This window comes from Dermochelys coriacea, chromosome 18 (genome assembly GCF_009764565.3).
Source record: "Dermochelys coriacea isolate rDerCor1 chromosome 18, rDerCor1.pri.v4, whole genome shotgun sequence".
NCBI lineage: Eukaryota > Metazoa > Chordata > Testudines > Dermochelyidae > Dermochelys > Dermochelys coriacea.
This window is the reverse complement of record NC_050085.1, coordinates 7,999,597-8,022,845: the sequence shown is the minus strand read 5'-3', so window position 1 is coordinate 8,022,845 and position 23,249 is coordinate 7,999,597. Positions and strand designations below refer to the sequence as shown.

The following is a 23,249-nucleotide window of genomic DNA, read 5'->3' as shown; positions in this document are numbered from 1 at the left end:
CCATGATGAGGATGGATCTACCCTCATTTGGTGGGATTTAATGTTCAGTGAGTTTATGGTTCCAGTTCATATCTACACCCTACCTCTGCCTGCTTCACAGCTTGTCCCAACCCTTGTTCCTTGTTGAACTTAGATCAAACTGCTGCGTTAGCTCAGTAGCCCCCTGCTGTCTCAGCCCTACGGCTCCTAATCCTACCAACTTCCTGTTGCACTGGGTGTAGTTTCCCTCATTTTATCCTATTCCTGCTTATGAGATAGGAGATGTCCTGGTTTTGTACCTCTTAAAAACCAGTGAGCTTTAAAAGACCAAAAGCTTTTAAGCATGGAATGACCCTCTTGGTATAACAGGTTTTTCCTAGCATAAGGATGAAATAAGTAGGACCAGTCAGTCCAAAACAACCACCCTATCATGCAAGAAAGCACCTGGATTTGTTTCAAGTTGCAAACTCCGTCCTGCTTAAAGCAATCCTGCCCCAGGTTGGAAGCCAGATGAAACTCATCAAGTTAGCTAGAGTGCCACTTTGGGTGTTCAAAGGAACCGCACTAACAGACTCAAGTGGTGGAAATCCCTTGGATCAAAACTAAAGAGGTCACTGGCATATAACCCTGTGGAGGCAAACAGAGCCACTGCCACAATAAGCAGCCTGTCCCCTGTGCAACTCGCTCTCCTGCCCAGTGTATTGCTGTGGTAGTGATGGAGACATGCGAAAAACAATTGGGTTTTGTTTTCCTCCTTCCCAACAATACATGAATGTCTTTCTTATATTAGAAACTGCTGCTAAGAATCCCTTTGTTATGTTTGTCACCCTGCCACACAACAAGGAGAAGTAATAAATCTTGTTTAATCCTACCCTCCAGTTTTCCCATTAACTCTACCTTCCCTCGCCAAACACCAGGCTTGCGTGATCTGTAATGGCAAATCTCCACCTCCAAAAACTGCAAAGGGAACCAGTATTTTCATACTCTTATAATAAGGAGCTGGGGCTCCAGTTGGTTGATTTCTTCTTTGTAATTTGAATGCTGTTGTCTACACAAGAACGTGGTCTGTATCCTGTTGATGGCATGTTAGCAAAATGGGTCTTACCTGAAATGCACTGTACAGAGAGCAATGTTGATCAGGCAGAAAGCTGAGTGGGTGACCAGGTTGTTCAGAGCGGAAGGACTTCCGTTTATTAGGTCATTGGTCTGGCTGATCCAAAAAGCTACGAGTGCTTGCAAATGATTCACTGGTTGTGCTCGAGTTGGATCGCTCTTTGCTGCAGCTCAACTCAGGCTGAACACTGCAAGATATTTTCAATGTGAAAGGTCGCTCCTGCCATCTCACCTGCATAGGAGAATGTATAGTGTTGAGGGAGGAGAATAATACTCAGGATGGGGCAGGTACTGCTAATAAAAGACTTGCAAAGCATGGTCGTGGTCTGGAAAATTCTTTCCCTTGCCACAAATCTAAGTTTGGCCTGAGGGTTAGCGATTATTTCTGCCTGACCAAACGGACGCAGGGTCAGTTTTTCAAAAGGTGTTTCAGCACCTAAAGCAGCAGATGGATTGAAAAATCCCACTAGGTGTCTCTCTGCCTTTTTAGGTGCTGAAATACCTTTGAAAATGTGGCCCGCTAAGGGACTGTTCCTGTGAGGTGCTGAGCTCCCCCTACTGCAAGTGCTCCCTGAATTCAAGTGGATTTTGAAAAGGTAATAGGACACCACCCCAATGCTGTAAACCAGTAACCAGTGCACTAACAGATCAGTGCCCATGGGGTGGGTGTACTGCAGTACTTATACTAGTAGGTTCAGTTAAACAGCTCCTCTCTGCAATCCACCACTACCCAAGTGAAAGGCAACAGGCCACCAAGCAGCCTTGATAAATTGCCATGGTTACTTTTGATGACATCATCTGTTGTTTCAGAGGGTTTGGAATCACAGAGAGAAAAATCTTAATGTTTATTTACTGGGTGAATACAGGAGATGATGTACCAGGCCATGCTTAAGCTGGATCTTAGCCAAGAACCATCAGGGAGCATCTAACAGCTCCTTCTGGTTTTCATGCTCCTGTCAAATCCTTTCAAGTAGCAACTCACTCTTTTAATTCACACATTAGGATGATAGATGTTAATGGCACTGCAATCTCTGCTAACACCTTCTCGGGATCCAGCAGTGGGTTGCTCAGTGCTTACCAGAGAAGCCGATCTGCATACCGACACGTTTCTCATCTTGTGGGCAAATGGAGGTGCCAGGAGAGCTGGGCTAATAATGGATTTATGGTTTTTTTGTTCAGGGGCAAGTCTGAAAAAGATGCATTTCAGGTCAAACCAAAAAACCCTGAAGTTTTCTGAAATTTTCAGCAAATCGAAAAATTTTTTTAAAAAAAGTTTTCGCTGGACAAAATGCTTCATTTTGATTTTGACCATTTAAAACCTTAATTTCCTGTAATTTTTTTTTGGTCAGTCATTTTGTACAAAAAAATCAAAATGTTTTGTTTAAAACTTCTTTGATACAACAGTTTCAAATTATTTTGGAATTTAAGGCTTTTTTTTTTTTTTTTTTTTTTTTTTTTTTTACTGAAACAGTTTGGTGAAATTTCACACACCACTGTGGAGTTACTGAAGCTAGAGGGCTTGCTGAATAATTTTTTTGTTTTAAAAAAAAAAAAGTCACCCAATTCTAGGTACATGCAGTAACTAGTCTCCCCTTTCCCTACATAAACAACACAAAAGATTGGCCCGCTTCTAAAAGGAATTTCACTCTGTAGGCCTGGGACCTAATTTACCCCCACACTAAACTAGCCTTGACTGTATGCCCTAGATTAGGCGGATAAAATCTGGTTTGACCCCCCACTGAAGTCAGTCACCTAAGCAGAAAATTTACCCTAGATTTCTAGATATACGTTGTGCTCATAAAATGCCTTTTCTCCAACCACGTCCCAAATGCTGTGAATTAAATCCCAATCAGGGCTGGCTCCAGGCACCAGCTTTCCAAGAAGGTGCTTGGGGTGGCATACAGAATGGAGCGGCAGTCTGTGTCCCGTGGTGGCAATTCGGCGGCAAGTGCTTGGGGCGACAAAATTGGTAGGGCTGCCCCTCATCCCAACACCCGTGGGAGGCAGGTATATATCAGGCCATTTTATAGAGGGAGAAACAGGCTCAAATTTTCAAAAATGGTTTCCAAGTTTGGGTGACTAATTTGTGACTCAAAGGGCTTGATTTTCAGAGCCGCAGAGCACCCACAGCTCCTGTTGACTTTACTTGGACTTGTGGGTGCTCAGTGCTTCTGAAAATCAGACGCAGGGTGCCTCATGGGGGCGGGCAAGCAAAAAACCTCACAAAAGCCATCTTTGAAAATTTTGTGTTAAGTAACTTCCAAGGGCACACGGCATATCTGTGACAGAGCCAGAGGAAGGCAGAGAACGGGTCCCAGTCGAGTGCTTCAACTCCAAGACCACCCTTCCTTTTAAAAATATGAATTATCTCCTACTTACCCAGCTCTGCTGTATGGTTAAATTGGAAAGCTCTCTTCAAAGGACTTTTAGGATGTGCTTCTCCCTGACAGTAGATTTGGTCACATTCAGACTAGAATTGTAGTTCATCTGAAAAACAGAATGGCCTTATTGCAGTTCGTGGTGCAAAGGTGTCCACAGCCTAAAGACCATCTAGGATTCCGTGCCCCGCCCCCAGCTGGCAGCCATAAGGTGAAGAGCAAAGATCGAACTGTCCTTTTGTTGTGTGTACAGCACCTAGCACAATGGGGTCCTGGTGCAAGACTAGGGCTGTAATTACAATTACACGCAACAATAAACGGACATAATTCTTCTGCTCTACTCCACACTGATTAGGCCTCAGCTGGAGTATCGTGTCCAATTCTGGGTGCCACATGTCAAGAAAGATGTGGACAAACTGGAGAAAGTCCAGAGAAGAGCAACAAAAATTATTAAAGGTCTAGAAAACATGAGCTATGAGGGAAGATTGAAAAAACTGGGTCCATTTAGTCTGGAGAAGAGAAGGCTGAAAGGGGACATAACAGTTTTCAAACACATAAAAGATTATTACAAGGAGGAGAGAGAAAAATTGTCCCCCTTAACCTCTGAGACTAGGACAAGATGCAATGGGCTTAAATTGCAGCAAGGGCGGTTTAGGTTGGACTTTAGGAAAAACGTCCTAACTATCAGGGTGGTGAAGCGCTGGAATAAATTGCCCAGGGAGGTTGTGGAATCTCCATCATTGGGGATTTTTAAGAGCAAGTTGGACAAACACCTGTCAGGGATGGTCTAAAAGATAATACTTAGTCCTGCCTTGAGTGTAGGAGACTGGACTAGACGACCTCTCGAGGTCCCTTCCAGTTCTAGGATTCTATGAGGATACTGAACTGTTTTTTTTTAGTCCTAGAGGTACCTAATCTAGAATAGCAAAGCACTTTACAGGGAAGGCGCTGGCATTGCGGCTGCCTTTGCTCTGCCTGGTCCTCTGTTTGCCAACAACCTTTGGTCTCAATGGCTATTGAGCTCGTTTTCTTTCCCCTTTCCAAAAAAAATGGTGCATGCATTTCACGCTCACATACCTCTTGCAAAAGAGCATAAGAGAGATGACGCAACACATGGGACTGTAAGTAAACCGAAATGGAACCAGATCGTTGGCAGGTAAAATTAGGTCATAAAGGAGTTTTGAAACTAAGGTCTCTGGGGGAAAGCTGACAGGCGCAGAGGAGCACACAGTTTGGACAGTGACATCCCATAGGGAAGGATTTATTAAAGGGGATACTCTATATCCTAAAAGAGAGGAGAGCTGAGCAAAACAGACAAACAAAAGGCAGTCCCATTCACTTACATCACATGAAAGCAGACACATAAATATTACAAATTTTGTAAGCACTTGTATACAAATGCTAGGAGCCTAAATACTAAGGTGGGTGCTCTTGAGTGCCTGGCATTAAAGGAGGATGTTGATATAATAGGCACCACAGAAACTTGGTGGAATGATGATAATCAATGGGCCACGGTAATACCAGGGTACAATATATAGGAATGACAGGAAGTTGTGCAGGTGTAGGAGTGGCACTACATGTGAAAGAAAGCACAGAGTCAAATACAGTAAAAATCTTAAATGAATCAAACTACCCTAGAATCTCTATGACTAGAAATTGAAGCATGCATAAGAATATAACAGTAGGAATATACTACTGACCACCTGATCAGGATGGTGACGATGACTGTCAAATGCTCAGGGAGCTTAGCAAGGCTACAAAAACAGAAAATGCAATAATAATGGGGAATTTCAACTAGCCCCATACTGATTGGGTACATGTCACTTCAGGAAGAGATGCAGAGATAAAATTTCTGGACACATTAAATGACTGCTTGGAGAAACTAGTCCTGGAACCCACAAGGGCGAGGCAATTCTTCATTTAGTCGTAAGTGGAGCACAACATCTGGTCCCAGAGAGGAATATAGCTGTCCCATTCGGTAATAATGATCATAACGTAATTAAATTTAACATCCTTGCAGGGAAGAAAAAAATACCAAAGAAACCCACCACAGTAGCATTTAATTTCAAAAAGGGGAACTACACAAAAAGGAGGAAGCTAGTTAAATGGAAATTAAAAGGAACAGTCACAAGAGTGAAATGCCTGGAAGCTGCATGGAAACTATTTAAAAAACACATAATAGAGGCTCAAACTCAATGATCTCCCAAAGGGGAAAAAAACCACCATACGAGACCCCCCAAAATGCCACTGTGGCTAAACAGCAGAGTAAAAGAGGTAGTTAGATACAAAAAGGCATCTTGAAAAAATTGGAAGTCAGACCCTACTGAGGAAAATAGAAAGGAGCACAAATTCTGGCAAGCAAAGTGTAAAAGTATAATTAGGCAGGCCAAAATAGAATTTGAAGAGCAACAAGCAAGAGCGACCAAAACAAACAGCAATTTTTTTTAAATACCTCAGAGGCAGGAAGCCTGCCAAACTATCAGTGGGTCCACTGGATGATCGAGGTGCTAAAAGGAGCACTCAAGGAAAACAAGGCTCTTGCAGAGAAGTTAAATTAATGCTTTGCAATTCTTCACTGAAGAGGATGTGAGGGAGATTCCCACAGTGAGTTGTTCTTTTTAGGTGACAACTCTGAGGAACTGTTCCAGATTTAGGTGTCAACAGAAGAGGTTTTGGTACAAGTTGATAAATTAAATAGTAATATGTCACAAGGACCAGATGGTATTCACCCAAACATTCTGAAGGACCTCAAATATGAAATTGCAGAACTACTAACTGTAGTATGGAATACTTGTGGCACCTTAGAGACTAACAAATTTATTAGACCATAAGCTTTCGTGAGCTACAGCTCACTTCATCGAATGCATTTGGTGGAAAAAACTCTAATGAATAAGCTCTAATAAATTTGTTAGTCTCTAAGGTGCCACAAGTACTCCTTTTCTTTTTGCGAATACAGACTAACATGGCTGCTACTCTGAAACCTAACTGTAGTATATAACCTATCGCTTAAATCAGCCTCTGTATCAGATAACTGGAGGATAGCTAATGTAACACCAAGTATTATAAAAGGCTTGGAAGGCGATCCTGGCAATTATAGGCTGGTAAGCCTAACCCCAGTACCAGGCAAATTGGTTGAAATTATAGTAACGAACAGACGTATCAGCTACACCACGGCTTCTTTAAAGGGATATCATGCCTCTCCAATCTATCAGAATTTTGTGTAGGTGTCAACAAGCATGTGGACAAGGTGATGCAATCAATATCGTGTACTTGAATGTTCAGAAAGTCTTTAACAAGATCCCACACCAAAGACTATTAAGCAAAGTAACCAGTCATGGGATAAGAGGGCGGGTCTGCTCATGGCTCAGTAACTGGTTAACATATAGGAAACAACAGCTAAGAATAAATGATCAATTTTCACATGGAAAGGAAAATAGCAGGATCCCCAAAGGATCTGTACAGGGACCAGTGCTGTTCAACGTACTCATAAATGATCTGGAAAAGTGGGTGACCTGTGAGGTGGTAAAATTTGCAGATACAAAATTATTCAAGATTGTTAAGTCCAAAGCTGACTGCGAAGAGTTACAAAAGGAGCTCACAAAACTGGGTTACCAGGCAAGAAAATGGCAGATCAAATTCAATGTTGCTAAGTGCAGAGTGCTGCACGTTGAAAAACATAATCCCAACTGTACATACAAAATGATGGGGGTCTAAATTAGCTGTTGCTACTCAAGAAAGAGATCTTGGAGTCATAGCTAGCTCGCTGAAAACATCTGGTCAACGTTGAACAAGCTAACAAGCTAATCGGAAAGGGCTAGATAACACAGACAATATCATAATGGCACTATATAAATCCATGATATGCCCACACCTTGAAGACTGTGCGCAGGTCTGGTCACTCCATCTAAAAAAAGATAATTTTAGCATTGGAACAAGTACAGCAAAGGACAATAAAAATGATTTGGGGGGGGGGGGGTGGAACAGCACCCCTAGGAGGAGAGATTAAAAAGACCGGGACTGTTCTGCTTAGAAAAGAGACGACTCGGGAGGGGTTGAGAGATGTCTATAAAATCATGACTGGTGTGGAGAAAGTGCCGAGGGAAATGTTATTTACCCCTTCACATAATATGAGAGAGAGAGAGAGAGAGAGAGAGAGAGACTCAATGAAATTACTAGGCAGTTGGTTTAAAACAAACCTAAGGACATATTTCTTCCTATAATGCATGGTCAGCCTGTGGAATTTGTTGCCAAAAGTATAATTGGGTTAAAAAAAGAATTAGCTAAGTTCACGGAGGACAGGTCCATCAATGGCCATTAGCCAAGATAGTCAAGGATGCAATCCTATGTTCCAGGGGGCCCTAAACCTCTGACTGCCAGAAGCTGGGACTGGCTGATAGGGGCTAGATCACTCGATAACTGCCCTGTTCTGTTCATTCCCTCTGAAGCATCTGGAACTGGCCACAGTCGGAAGACAAGATATTGGACTAGATGGACCATTGGTCTGACTCAGTATGGCCAGTCTTATGTTCTTAAGTAGCTAGCTGGAGAGGAGCATGTGACCCAGGTAATTCAAATACTTCAGGGATGTGTGCAGGACAATATACAACCCTAGCTACTTGTGGCTCTGAAGAGGGGTAGCTACTGTTACATAGCCAATGGAGATTCCCATTGTTCTCTAGCTCTGTGCATCTGATGACTTGGGCTTGGCAAACATGAGGAGGGATTCGGATGCAAAACAACTGCAAGTGTTCAAGCATTCTAGCACAAGGCCATGCACACAAGCAATTATTCTCTACTTTGGAAGCCACCGCTTACTGCACATTGGCTGCAAACTCGTTATCAGTTCATTCAAACCCCTGTCCAAAGGGGTAAAAGATAAGCTTTGGGGGCTGAGTGGTGGACACATGAAGACAGTCTCCCAGTTTTAGGGCCCTCTCCATAAAGATCTGGAGATGCTATAAAAGCACAGGTCTCAGAGCCACTGAACAGGCAGTAGGAGGAAGCCGGGAAAACGTATGTGCCTCTCAAAATTCTCATCTCTGTGCCAAAGATCAGATCCTGCTGACCAGGGAAATGTATGCAAATATCCCACATCGTTTGATGTTTATTCCTGGGTTACGGGAACATTCTGCAAAAAGAAAAGGAGTACTTGTGGCACCTTAGAGACTAACAAATTTATTAGAGCATAAGCTTTCCTGAGCTACAGCTCACTTCATCGGATGCATTGGCTTTTGGGGGGAGGGACTTTTGGTTAGGACCTCTCTCCTCAGCCTACAGCACAAGCAGTTACTGACTGAGTTGACCTTTTTAATAGCAATGCTGCACCTGCTGCCAGCCAGAGACTGGGAACGTCAATGTATGTTATAATACATGTAGTATGCTTCCCAGACCTGAAGAAGAGCTCTGTGTAAAAGCTTGGAAAAGAGACGACTAAGGGGGGATATGATAGAGGTCTAATAAAATCATAACTGGTGTGGAGAAAATAAATATGGCAGTGTTATTTACTCCTCATAACACAAGAACTAGGGGTCACCATATGAAATTAATAGGCAGCAGATTTAAAACAAATGAAAGGAAGTATTTTTTCACACAACACACAGTCAACCCATGGAACTCCTTGCCAGAGGATGTTGTGAAGGCCAAGACTATAACAGGATTCAAAAAAGAACTAGATAAATTCATGGAGGATAGGTCCATCAATGGCTATTAGTCAGGATGGGTAGGGATGGGGTCCATAGCCTCTGTTTGCCACAAGCAGGAAATGAACGACAGGGAATGGATCACTTGATGATTACCTGTTCTGTTCATTCCCTCTGGGGCACTGGCCACTGTTGGAAGACAGGATACTGGAATAGATGCAGTATGGCCGCTCTTATGTAAGCTCAAAAGCTTGTCTTTCTCAGCAACAGAAGTTGACCCAATAAGAGATATTACCTCACTCACCTTGGCACTCTCATGGAACATGTGGCCTCATGGAAAGTCGTAATCAGGATGGATTTTGTATACGAACCAACCTATATACAGATCAGTTCCACCAGCATTCGAGGGCTATGGCTAGGAATACAGTGGGAGGGGATAAAAGGCTAGAGGCAACATCCTGGAGCGGCAGTGAAATACATTGGGCCAAGAGATACTTTCTCCCGGGTATCAAACTTCAGGACTGAGCAACTACCTAACATTGTACCGGTGCAGACAGCCAAAACTACGGACAGATGGGGAATCTCTGAGTTTGGGAAAATGGCTAATATGCCCTCCTGGAGATCTCCTCTTCGTATCTCTGACCCTGTCTCTGGAACAACCCAAAGGGGAGAGACTGTGGCCCTTTCCCCCCCCCCCAACTCCCTGGGAGTCCAACACAGGTTTTACATTGAGCCCAAGGCTACACTGCAGGGCTCTGAAAGTCTAGTGGCAGCTGTGTGGTTACCCATGTAGTGCAGATGTGATCGGTGAAGTTCAGAGTCATGTTTGTCACTATTGAGTCGCAGCGCCTCGATTTAAGGAGTTCCCCATTAGATGCAATTTTTGCGGTGGGTGTGGATGGTGTTAGGATACAGATATTCAGGCTTGTCTGTAAAGGCCTAGACTCTAAGAATTTAGGTGTATTCTTATCACTTGGCTAGTTCTAGAGGTATAAAAGAAAGGATCAAAATCACTGTCTGCCGGTGTAAGGGCCTTCTCTTCCTGTGACAGTCTGAGGCCCTGTGCTTAGGCTAAGGTCTTTGGCTAAGCAGCAGGGGCAGTCATAAGCTGGGAAGCGACCAGGCACCTCCTCACATCCCAAATTAGTCACGTTGAAAGAAGGTGCTATTGGGATTTTAGGAATACAATCCTGTCCTGATAATGCCTATCGCCTCCAGAGAAAGGGAAGTGCCTAGAAGATGAAAAAGGAAACTTAGTCTGATAGCTTCCTGTCTGGCAAGAACTCACATATCAATAGCTGGGATGTGAAATCCTCATTTCTTTGTTCTATACAGTAAAACTTGAGTTCTGCTTAGCTATACCTTAACCAATCATTTTACTGAAATTTAACTAACCAATCCTAACATATTGTAACATGATTATTTAACCAATTATATCCCACCACCTTAATTAGTTTACACTCAGCAAAATTAATTATACAGCAGACAGAAACTATACAGACAAACAATAGGGAAATGGGGACTATAGTGATAGAACAACAAAGAAATGAGGATTTCACATCCCAGCTATTGATAAGTGAGTTCTTGCCAGACAGGATGCTATCAAACTAAGTATCCTTTTACATCTTCTAGGCACTTCCCTTTCTCTGGAGGCGATAGGCATTATCAGGACAGGATTGTATTCCTAAGAGCCCAATAGCACCTTCTTTCAACGTGACTAGCTTGGAGATGTGAGGAGGTGCCCGGTCGCTTCCCAGCTTACGACTGCCCCTGCTGCTTAGCCAAAGACCTTAGCCTAAGAACAGGGCCTCAGACTGTCACAGGAAGAGAAGGCTCTTACACCATCAGACAGTGATTTTGATCCTTTCTTTTATACCTCTAGAACTAGCCAAGTGATAAGAATACACCTAAATTCTTAGAGTATAGGCCTTTACAGACAGGCCTGAATATCTATATCCTAACAGATGGTTCCACTCTCCCTCCCCCATCTCCCCAATATGTCATTTGATCTCTCTTCCTCACACACAGATACACCAACATTTTCCCTGCTGGTGAAATCTCCCACAAGAGAGGGAGTGAGTGTGTGAGAGCAAGCGAGCACATGCACACACACGTGCACAGATATAGCAGCACAAATGTCAGGATCTGGCAGGGCCACAACAGATCCACATGTATTTAGAGCAGCAATCCCAAAATGAGAAGAGCATCAAGGCCTGAGCATATTACTGACAAACCCCCTTCATTTAGTCCTGACTCTGCTACTGGCCTCAGGCAAGTGGCTTCACTGCTCTCTGACTCTGCATCTCCCATCTGTAGGAGAAGAGAGTGCAGTACTTCACCATAGCAGGGTGCTGCAGAGGGTGACCAGATGTCCCCATTTTATAGGGACAGTCCCATTATTCAGGGCTTTGGCTTAGACAGGTGCCTATTACCCCCACGCCCATCCCCATTTTTCAAACTAGCTCTCTGGTCACCCTACTAGTTCAAGGCGTTGTTAGTTCATGTTCCTAAAGTGCTTTTCACCCCTGCTCCACAAGGGTCAGCAAGCTGAACACTTCACCGACTTTCAAGTTTCCAGTTCTTTAGTCACATTATTTCCTACAGCTAGTATGGTAACATGACCCCACAATCTTGATGGATGCCAGAGATTGAACCAGGGGCCTCTGGAGATAAAATGTCGAGTCTCTGCAGTTTGACCAAAGATCCAGGCTCTGCTGCTGTGAACAGTAACAGAATGACATCCTTTCTAAATTGGGCACAGAGGTGAACACACAGAACTGAAGGTTATAATAAATCTTGATCTGGGTACCAGACCACAGATCCAGGACCCAATTCTGATACCCTTAATCACGTAGGGCTACTCATGGAGTAAAGTAGATCTCAGTGTGAATTGGGGTTGCACAATCAGGCCCTAAATTAGCATCTCCCACTGTTTTAGGACCAGACATTCAGATGCTGGCCTCCATTTTCGTGAATGCAGTTTACGACGCTTAGATGCCTAAATTCTTGATTGCACTAACAAACTGGGCAGTTTATTATTACTTATCTGCGTTATGGTAGCATCTGGAGGGAGTAGGTACTGTATAAACTCATACTAAGAGACAATCCCTGTCCTGAAGAGCTTACAGTCTAAATAGCCAAGACAAAGAGCACTAGGGGAAACCGAGGCAATGATTTGCCCAAGATCAGAGGCAGAGCTAGGAATTGAACCTACGCTGCTGACTCTTAGTCCAATACCCTATTAGGCAGTCTATGCTGCCTCTCCAAACTGCAGGCACAACGCAGCATCCAATAAAAGGAAGGCCTGGTTACGTCTGCACTGAAAATGTCAGCTTTAAAATACAACTACCTGTATGTCCTCATGTTGCTTTCTGCAAACAGCAAGCTGCCTCTTATGGATGTTCCCTACATTTAGTCTATTCCCAGCCTTTGACTTCAAGAACAAATTTTATCAGCTCATGGTCCTGATTAACATGCACACAAACAAAATCCAATGCAAATGTGAGCTACAAATACATTTCCATAGTGAAGGCACTGGTGCTTTGCATGCAATGGGTAAAAAGGAAAGGGTCAGTTTAGGCTGAAGACTTTGATTTTATTATTATTGTCTTACCATAGTTTCTAGGATCTCCAGTCATGGCCCAGGACTACATCTGTGCACAGAACAAAAAAAACTAAAGCAAGTTTGAAAAAAATTGCCTAAAAACAAGGGTGTTAGAAAGCATTCTGCCTTCAAACCATGTGCAATTGTGTTTGCCTTAGTTTCAGTTTTTCCTATTCAGGGGGAAAGAGGGCAGGGTTTGGGTCGGTGTGGTACAGGTGTAAGCGGGGGGAATGGTCCTGCTATTGTGGGGGATTTTCCTGGTTCATACACTACCCTGGTGAAATGGGCTAACAAAAGGATCTGAATCCTCGCTCCCTCTTCCTTTACCCAGAGACCTGCCTGACCAAAAGGACCCTCCCCTCCTCTTCACCCTCCTAGGTGGGTGGCAGACACCTTGTAACTCCGACAAGGCCGGGCCCAGGATTCCTGGAGGCTCGACTCCCAACCTTGTCATGAAGAAAAGGAGTACTTGTGGCACCTTAGAGACTAACAAATTTATTAGAGCATAAGCTTTCGTGAGCTACAGCTCACTTCATCGGATGCATTTGGTAGAAAAAACAGAGGGTAGATTGATATACACACACAGTGAACATGAAACAATGGGTTTATCATACACACTGTAAGGAGAGTGATCACTTAAGATGAGCCATCACCAGCAGCGGGGGGGGGGGGGGAAGGAGGAAAACCTTTCATGGTGACAAGCAAGGTTTTCCTCCTTTCCCCCCCCTGCTGCTGGTGATGGCTTATCTTAAGTGATCACTCTCCTTACAGTGTGTATGATAAACCCATTGTTTCATGTTCTCTGTGTGTGTATATCAATCTCCCCTCTGTTTTTTCCACCAAATGCATCCGATGAAGTGAGCTGTAGCTCACGAAAGCTCATGCTCTAATAAATTTGTTAGTCTCTAAGGTGCCACAAGTACTCCTTTTCTTTTTGCGAATACAGACTAACACGGCTGCTACTCTGAAACCTTGTCATGGTCACTTAGGATAGGGGCTAGGGTGTCCCCCACTCCAGGGTTCTCTCTCTGCTCTGGACACTTTCCTAACCCACTGATCATTGCATACAGTTCAAAGCAAATACAATGTATTAAACAGCAACTAATTAAAAAATAAGGGAAAAAAAGGAAAAGGTTAAAGCAAAACTCGTCACCCCGCTCTGTGGCACAGGGACATCATAACCAGCCATCTCTGGAACATAAGGGAAGTTCAGTCTGTCCCTCACATGTCCCAGGCCTTCTCAGGCCCTGGCTGCACTGCAAGAATGCTGCGGGTCAGACACTTGCTCAGACATATGCCTTCAGATTCTAGGTCAGGGTGGACAAATTTTTGTCCCGAGGGCCACATCTGGGAGGGGAAATTATATGCAAGGTCATGAATGTAGGGCTGGGATAGGTTGGGGTGTGTGAGGAAGTGTGGGGTATGCATGATGGGGCTCAGGGCAGGGGGTTGGGGTGCAGGAGGGGGCTCATGGCAGAAGGTTGGGGTACAGGAGGGGTGTGGCAGGGGGCTTAGGGAAGGGGGTTAGGGTGCGGGATGCAGGAAGGGTTTGGGGTACGGGCTCCAGCCCGGCGCCGCTTACCTGGAGCGGCTCCGGGGTGGCAGAGGGGCTAAGGCAGGCTCCCTGCCTGCCCTGGCCCTGCGTCACTCCCGGAAGTGGCCAGCATGTCCGGCAGTGGCTCCTGGGGGTGGGGTGGGGCGGGCGGCTCCGCTGCGCGCTGCCCTCACCTGTGGGTACCACCCCTGAAGCTCCCATTGGCCGTGGTTCCCCGTTCCTGGCCAATGGTTCCCTGTTCCTGGCCAATGGGGACTGTGGGGGACGGTGCCTGCAGGCAAGGGCAGCACACGGAGCCCTCCCCCTCCCCCTCCCCCTGGGACGTGGTGCCAGCTGCTTCTGGGAGTGGTGCAGGGCCAGGGCAGGCAGGGAGCCTGCCTTAGCCCCGCTGCGCCACGGGGCTGGCAATCCTGGGGGCCAGAGTTTGCCCGCCCTTGTTCTAGGTGGCAGGGTCTTCTTCCCAGCATCAGCCACCAGACACCCACCCAAGTCTGGCCTGCAAGGCGTCTTGGCTGGGATCATCTCCCTGCACTGGGTCCACTGCCCAGGGTCCCCCCTTGCTAGAGTGACCAGATAGCAAGTGTGAAAAATCGGGGCAGGGGGTAATAGGTGCCTACTACCTGGCGCCTACCAGACAAAGCCCTGAATATTGGGACTGTCCCTATAAAATTGGGACATCTGGTCACCCTACCCCTTGCTCTCCCTGGCTGCTCCTGCCCCACTCTGCCTCAGCACTGCTGCTGCTGCTCTGCCTCCAGCTCCCTGGGCTGCTTCTCTGGCCCCTCTAGCTCCAGTTGCTGCAGCTCAGCTCCCAGCACTGACCTGCTCCCTGGGCTACTTCCCTGGCTCTTGCTGCTGCTCTCCCTAGTTCAGGCTGCGTATCTGGTTTTCTCTGGCTCTGGCTGGGGCGCACTCCCCAGCTCAGCTCAGCTTCCTGCTCTCTCCTTAGCTCGGCCCCAGCCAGAGAGTTCCAGCTCACACACGGAGGCCTCCTGACGCTCATTAGCCTGCCTGCTCTGTCAGTCAGGCTGACCTGGAGCGTTGGCCCCTCTCCATTGCCCCTGGGAACTGCAAGTCTCAGGGTCCTGATTCCCCATCGACCCTGCCCCTTTCTTTTCGTACCGAGAGCTAGCCAGCCAACCAACCCCCTCCTGCCCACTAAATTTTAGTAATGGACCAACAGTCCCCTTACACAGGGGTTTGGAGTAAGGGCTTCTACTGATTAGTTGTATTACAACAGCACCCAGAAGTCACCTGGATCAGGAAACAGATAGTTTGTCCTGCAAAACATTTCAAGATTTTCTGGGGGAAAAATAATGGGATGAAACTACATTTTGACATTTTTATCCCCCCCATTTTTTCCCCAAAATGAAATTTTGTTAAAATTGAAATGGTTGGGGGGGGGAGAATTGATTTAATCAAAATGATTTTTCTGACAGAAAATTTTCGATTAAAACTTTCTGATTAGCTCTGCCCAGAACCCCAGCAGAGATCAGAGATCATGGTGCCAGGCACTGTACAGATACTAGTGACAGAGTGGTGCCAGGCACTGTATAGATACTAGTGACAGAGTGTCCATGTCCTGAAGAGCCTGCACAAGCACAAGAAGGGGAAGTGACTTGCTCACATTAATCACAGGCAGGTCAGTGGCAGAGCCGGGAACAGACTCCAGCTCTCCTGACTCCCATTGCGATGTCCTATTCATTAGCCACACTGCTCTACTCAGGGAAGGGTTAATAATAAACTAGATAGGAAGGAACCTTTTCTGTGTCTTAGATATTGTCCATCCAGACTTAAAATTAAACAAAAATAAAATGTTTCCAATTCTCTCTTTTTTGTGTGCTAATTTCACAGGAGATGCTTTTTATTTTTAAAAACAGTAACATCCCCTTCATGGAGCAGGGTTGGGGCCTTGGAACTAGACAGTGATGCTCCCTTTGGGTATATCTTTTGGTGTCTGTTTGTACAGTTCCTAGAACAATGGGGGCTCTAAGGCGCAATGATAAGACAAATAACAACCCTGAAAAAGAGAGAGAGGGGTCACATTTGCAAAAAGCATCTCAGCCACTCATTTGGGCAGCCAAAGGTGTATCTTCATGGGAAAGTTTTTCTGGTCATACCAGTATAATTATATACTGCTACAATGCTCCATGTGGACATTCTTATTCTGGAATAAGGGTGGCTTTTTGCACCCTAGTTTCAACCGCTTCCAAAGCAACATAACTTGGAAAAAGAGCATCCACACAGGGAATTTTATAGGTATAACTCTAGTGATTTAAATGTACACCTTATGGTACAAGTATAACTTTCCCATGCAGATAAGGCCCAGCTCCTCAAAGGTATTCAGGCTCCTAACTTCCCTTGATTTCACGTGCCTACATTACCTGAAAAGGGGACTTGGGCTGCTAGGTTCTATAGGCACTTTTAAAATTTTTTACCCAAACAGACTGGTTTATTTTCATTGCCCAAGCTGGGAAAATTGCAGAGAGAATAAGCAAACAGCTTTGGAGGTGGAAAAGCCATTAGATTTTTTTTTTAAATTCCATGATAATTGCCTAAGTTGCTCTTATTAACACAGGCAGCGAATTTAAACCTGACAGTGTCCCTTTAAAATCTCCTTGGTGTCCCGACAACTTCGCTGGTGTTAAACACAGGTGATCAGCCGCTTATTGTAGCCACCTTTAAGATTTTCAAGAGGCTAGAGCTCAGCACTTTCTGAAAATCAGGCCTCTGTAAACAGTGCTTCTGATTGTGGTGCGCAGACTTTAAGACACCCAAAAATCACTAGTCAGTACCGAAAACGTAGATCCTAAATAAATAAATGTCATTTTCGGATCCCATGCCTGCTCCTGAGTCTCCCTGTTAATTGTTGGAGCTTTGTAACCATGTTTTCCTATTATAAATTTTATATATATATTTTTTTCCCCTTGAAAACAGAGGAAACTGATTACAGAGGGACTGGGAAAATGACAACACACGCCACCGTCTTCCGACTTGCAAGTCTCAACCTGTACAGATGTACAGGGAAATGAAGAGACAGGCAAGTGGCTAAATGAAGATCAGAACCCAGATCTCCAGGCCAGTAACCCTATCAATTAGGCCATGCTGCCTACCACTTGATGAGGGCCTGATGGATTTCTGCGGAGCATTGGCAAATGCACAGGTAGGAGCAGTCCCTTAACAAACATCAGCATTACAACCACTGCCTTCTAAAAGGCATTTCCTCTTCCAAGCAAGGAGTGTCCCATCTGATGCACAGCCCTGCTGGCTTTAAACTGCCCATGGCAATGCAATAGTCCATGAAAAATGTAAACACACACAAATCCTTTCGGCTGGCCCCTTGAAATGTATGTAAATAAGTCAGCAGAAATGTGTGAAAACAAGCACCAGACCCAGGAACTGGCAGAGCCTGGGCAAGAAACTTACTCTGGGTGCTCACCAGCAGCTGTTTATGAAGTCACCATAGAAGCATGAGGAGCACGGGGTGTTATCTATGTGCGTTAGTGTCTTGCTGACCACGGCCGGCTCAGAGACACAGTATTCCGATTTCCATCTGGCTGGCAATTATCTCCTCGGGGGGCTTTTCTTGCTGCACACAAACTATGAGCAGCCCCCATCTCAGCCACTTGGCGGTACCCACGTGTCTAGCGTAATAAATTTGTTAGTCTCTAAGGTGCCACAACTACTCCCTTTCTTTTTAAGTAGGAAACAGGCATTGCCGGGGTTGGGGAAGGTGATGAAATAGTTTGGGGCTGCTCTGCAGCCAGCATTGGCTTGTTCCTGATGAAGGGGAGGAAGCAAGGGCTTTTGTGGCTGAGGCACCTGGCTGGGACTCATACACCTGGGTTCTGTTCCTCACTCTGCCACAGACTTCCTGCATGTGACCTGGGACAAACCATTTAAGCCACAACTTTCACGCCTAGGTGCTGGACTACAGGCACCTAAACTAGCCGCCCCCTTGTCAGAAGTGGTGAGCTCCCACAGGCTTTAATGAGAGCTAGGGATACTCAGCCCATCAGATAAGGAGGCCACTAGTTGCTCAAAATTAACCACCTGCGTTGGCAAGTGCTGGCCCTCAATCTCTATTCAACTATCTTGTGTCACAGCAGATGCTTCATATGACACAAATCTGATCAGCTGTTTAACAGCTGAAATGGATCTCTCGTGATGCTTGGCTCGTCTATTTATCTGACCATCAGGATCGCTGCCGAGCTGTGCAAGCCCTTTTCCATCCCACTCCTTAAACAAATGGTTCTTGCTCATCCAAGCAGACCCATTCAGGCTAATGGGACTGCACAGAAGGTGGATTGCTCATCAGGGGCCAGTGGATAGGCTATTGGATTGGGAGCCAGGAAACCAAGCCTGGCTCTGTCACTGATCTGCTGTGTGACCTTGGGTAAGTCACTTTGTCTCTCTCTGCCTCTGCTTCGAATCCCAGTCATGGTCTGCCTTGTCTGTTTAAATTGTGAGTTCTTCAGGGCAGGGTCTCTGCTTACTATGTGTACACCCAGTACCCAGCACAATGAACAGAGGCAGAAGGCTGGTTCATAGGAAGTCAGGAGACCAACGTTCAATTTTCTGCTCTGCCACAGATTCCCTGTGTGACCATAGGCAAGTCACTTAGGCCTACATCCTCAAAAGGTTTTTAGGCATAGTGGCGAAGCTGCAGCAGCATGGGTTTCAGCGGTGGCTGTAGAAGCTTGCCCAGGACCCTGGACACTTATTCAGATGGCTAGCTCAGCTTCACTGCTCTCGGAGATCACTCTAGTGTAACCCACACACCTCCCGGGTGTGGAGCTCTGTCTCCTCTAGTGGCACCGAGACCACTTAGAGATTAATGAGCCTCTACTGCATGAGCTAAAAGACATGTGGCTCTTAGCTAAGGCTGTAGCAGACTCATTAATCTCTAAGTGGTCTCGGTGCCACTAGAGGGGACGGAGCACCACACCCGGGAGATGTGTGGGTTACTCTAACTCCATCAAATCTAGCTCAGGTATGCCCTACTGATGTTGCAATCATACCTCCGATGGCAAGTGTAGACATACCCTTAGCATACAGCCTACTCAGGTGTGCACCTTGCCTGCTGCTGATCGCCAGCATTCCTGAATCAGACACTCCTGAAGATGTTCAGCTGGACTTTTGCCCCCAGGACACGCAACACAATCCTAAGGGGTGCGTCCTAAGGTCTTTGCTCAGGCCTGTGCAATTTCTCCTCTCACCTCCCAACTTTTACCCTGGCACATCAGGCCAAAAGGGGAGCCCGCCCCACCACCAAACTGACTTCAAAAGGCGTTTTGCCTGACGAAAGGCAGGAGACCAGGCCAGACCGTGCTGTTAAGTCACAGGTCCATGCTGGAGGCAGTGGGGAGCTGCTCGGCCTCAGGAAGGGCATTCACAATGCTTCCCCAGAGCTCTGCAAGATGCAGCAGGAGCGCACAAGCTGTTCCACTTCTTGGATGGGGGCAGCATGTACCCTCCTTTGCAGCCAGCTTAAGTGGTACATAGGCCCTGTTCAGGGCTGAATTTCACTCACATTGCATAGTGCTTTCATCCAGAGATCTCAAAGCCCTTCCCAAGCATGAATTAAGCTTCGTGATCCTCCAAAGCCACCCATTTTAGCAATGGGATGAGAGGCAGGGGGTGGGATGGAGCCCAGACAGGTTAAGTGCTCGAAGTCACACATTTGCAAAGTCAGCAGCAGGACTCACTCTAGAAACCAGAAGTCCTCGCTTCCAGAAGATAATCTTAGCCCAGATGGTGGAGGAAAACACTATTATAATCCTGCCTTTAGTAGCAAGCATAAGAAACTAGCAGTGTGTCACATCTCCCCACTGGTGGCTGGACCACTAGAGGATAACAACCTACTACACTAACTAAGGAAGTTACTCTTGTAGTTCAACTGGTAGAGGGGATGGGGTTCAAACCCTGATCATAACAAACCCTAACTCTTATATAGAACTTTTCATCAGTAGATCCCACAGAGCTTTACAAAGGGATGTAATTATCATTATCCCCATGTTAAAAATGGGAAACTGAGGCACAGAGAGAGGAACTGACTTGGCCAAGGTCATCCAGCAGGTCGGTGGCAGAGCTTGGAAAAGAATCCCGGCCCCCTGAGTCTCACTCCTGTGCTCTGTCCAACAGACCATGCTGCTTCCCATAATGATGGCCCATTACGCACCTGGCTCCAATTGACTCCTATAGGAGCGCTATATTCAGGGTAGAATTTGGGGCCCTATCCTGAAGCTAGTGGGAGTTATTAGTGCACAGCACCTTACAGAGTTGGGCCCAGGGTCCTAAGACTGCAGTGCTATGCAACACTAAGGGAGGAGTCTCCTCTTTGAGACTCACTGCATAAGCCCAAAGCAAGACGTGTTCTCTCACTGGATAGGTTCCTGCACCCATCGCTCATCGTTTTACACTCCTCCTAGGTACATGCTGAAGATAACAGGCTACAGCTACCTCCGGGCCATGAGGTTCGCAGTGGAGCAGATCCACAATTCCAGTACCCTGCTGCCTCGTGTCTCCCTAGGCTACGAGATGGTCGACATCTGTTATTTCACCAACTCCATCCGCCCCATCTTGTATTTCCTCGCCAACGAGCACTTTGTGGTACAACTGCACAATAACTACACACACTATCAGCCCCGGGTGCTGGCTGTGATTGGCCCAGACTCCTCACAAGCAGTTGTTATCGTGGCCCATGTATTGAGTCTTTTCCTCATTCCACAGGTACGTCGGTGCCCATATTAGGGCTGGACAAACCTTCCAGGGCTTGCCTCACTAACATACCTGATTGCATGAACATATCCCCTGTGCTTTGGTTTGAAGTGAGTCAGCCCCCTATAGCTTCAGCATACTCAAACCTCCCTTTGTGACATGCTCCCCATTGGGTGGCAAGCAACAGGCATCCCATATTTTCATTGGGATAATCTGGTCACTTTATACCTAAATCACACCAGATGTGCAGAATGCTGCTACTGCTGGACTTCTCACTTGGGCATCTCCTGGCTTTCTGGAACTCGGACATGCTCCAGTTCTGTAATTAGAGCACCCCCTAATTTGTGCATTATGACAGCATTAAGTCTGCAATCCAGAGAAAGCCAATCCCTAGATCAAGACACCCTGTACAACTCCAGCGACGCCAACGCTGTTGTACAGGGTGTAAGTCATGTCTGTATATTCACTTTGTCCCTTCCTTGTTCCTTCCTGCCCCTAGATCTCCTACAGGGCAACCACTAATGAGCTGAACGACCGCGAACGCTTCCCCACTGCCTTCCGTGCCATTTCCAGCAGGGAGCAGCAGATTGTGGCCATGCTGCTCCTGCTGAAGGAGCTCCAGTGGAACTGGATCAACATTCTGTACAGTGATGATGATTACGGGCAGCAGAACCTGAAGCTCCTGTGGGCCAGGGCTACTGGGATCTGTGTGGCATTGCAGGACATCATCCCAGTGCCCCGCAGCAGCCAGCTGCTCTCACTAGAGTTCCAGGGAAAGATCAAGGCCATTGTCAGCAAGGTCAACCTCAGTACGGCCAAGGTGGTCATCCTCCTGTCTTTGGAGCTGACACTACCATTCTTCTTCCAAGAAGCTGTCCCCCAGAATGTCACAGATTTGGTGTAGATTGCCACCGAAGCCTGGGCCATTGAGCCGACCCTGTACAACATCACTGACCTCTGGAGGGTGAGCTCCGTCCTGGGGGTGGCAGCAAAAGAATTCTCCATTCCTGGTTTTGATGACTTCAGGGTCAGCCTGGCAGAAGGAGCCAATGGGCAGGCGAGCGACCAAACTATGTGCAACCAAGCATGCGACCAGTGCCTCAGATCTGCCCGAGACGCAGACCACGTTATGAGGGCCCAAGGGGAACGCAGAGACTTCACTGTCTACTCTTCTGTCTACATCGTGGCTTTGCACAGGCTGCTGGGCTGCAATACCAAGGATGCCACAAGCGGATGGTTTACCCCTAGTAGGATGGCCACATGCTTGCATTGAGAAATCCAAGGCACGTTTTAAGGGCGCGGGACCAGATGGCTTGGGGCATCGGGAAAGTGCGGTAGAGCCTTTTGCCTCCAGCCCATATGGCTAGGAACAGAAAGGTGTTAGTCTCTGATGGCTGCTTGGTGGTCTGCATCAGATGGGTCAGATGACCCCAACCCAGTTCCTAGCAGACAACTGTCCATGTTGCAGAATAGCTTGCCCACCGTTCCACGTGGCTGTCCCAGAAGCACAATCTCCTTGCTTAGCAGGGACAGGTAGATCGTGCCTGCATCCAGCTCAATTGGTCAAATGACCTTTTGCAAAATGACAGCAATGCAAACTCATGGTAGGGCAGAGACACAGCAGCATAGAGTCCACCTCTATGCAGGTGTACACGCCCTTACCCTAGTCTAATTTTGGCCCCTATCCAAAAGACGGCATCTCTATGAGAACAGTGCCCACCTCACACAAACACTGCACTGGGTGTGTGTGGCATGGGTCAGCACCGACTCAGATGAAGAGCACCACTACTGCATTTACCACAACCACTTCCTCCAGCACCTTTTGGAGCGCAGTTCTGTTCTGAAAAGTGGGTGTCAAAACGGCAACATCTTGCTCAACAGACCTGCTCCATGGTCTTCAGAGAGTCAGATCCACTTCCCATAGACCAGAATTGTCTACTCTCTCCCCTTACTCAACCAGCAGTCCCTTTTGATCAACTGGATGCAAGATATTGCTCAGCGTGGACATGGGTGGCAGGGTATTTTAGTCTCTTGCAAAGCCAACATAATTCCAGGGGAGCGAGCTGGCTTCTCTTCTGACTCATGCATCAGCCTGGTTGATTGAGTCCCAGTTGCAGAATCTTTGGGGATATGTGAGCCAGAAGAGCCCAGTTTGCCATGCTGGTTCTTAGAAGAAAATTCCTGCTGACTGAGAGCATTTGACCTGGAATCAACAAGTAAAAAACCCATGGCTGCTCTTTAGGCAGCGTCGCTTTTCAGAG

At 46.5% G+C, this 23,249-nt stretch overlaps 1 protein-coding gene across 1 annotated transcript in view; it reads left to right on the top strand.

Annotated features, from left to right (window-relative positions):
• Window positions 1-70: 70 nt before the first annotated feature.
• The window catches only part of TAS1R2 (taste 1 receptor member 2), a 28,824-nt gene continuing 5,645 nt past the window's right edge, over window positions 71-23,249 (top strand). The window contains 4 exon segments of the mRNA XM_038377195.2: window positions 71-1,688; window positions 17,206-17,431; window positions 20,700-21,000; window positions 21,488-22,235. Of these exon segments, the coding sequence (XP_038233123.2) occupies window positions 17,424-17,431; window positions 20,700-21,000; window positions 21,488-22,235 (1,057 nt within the window). The 5' untranslated portion in view covers window positions 71-1,688; window positions 17,206-17,423.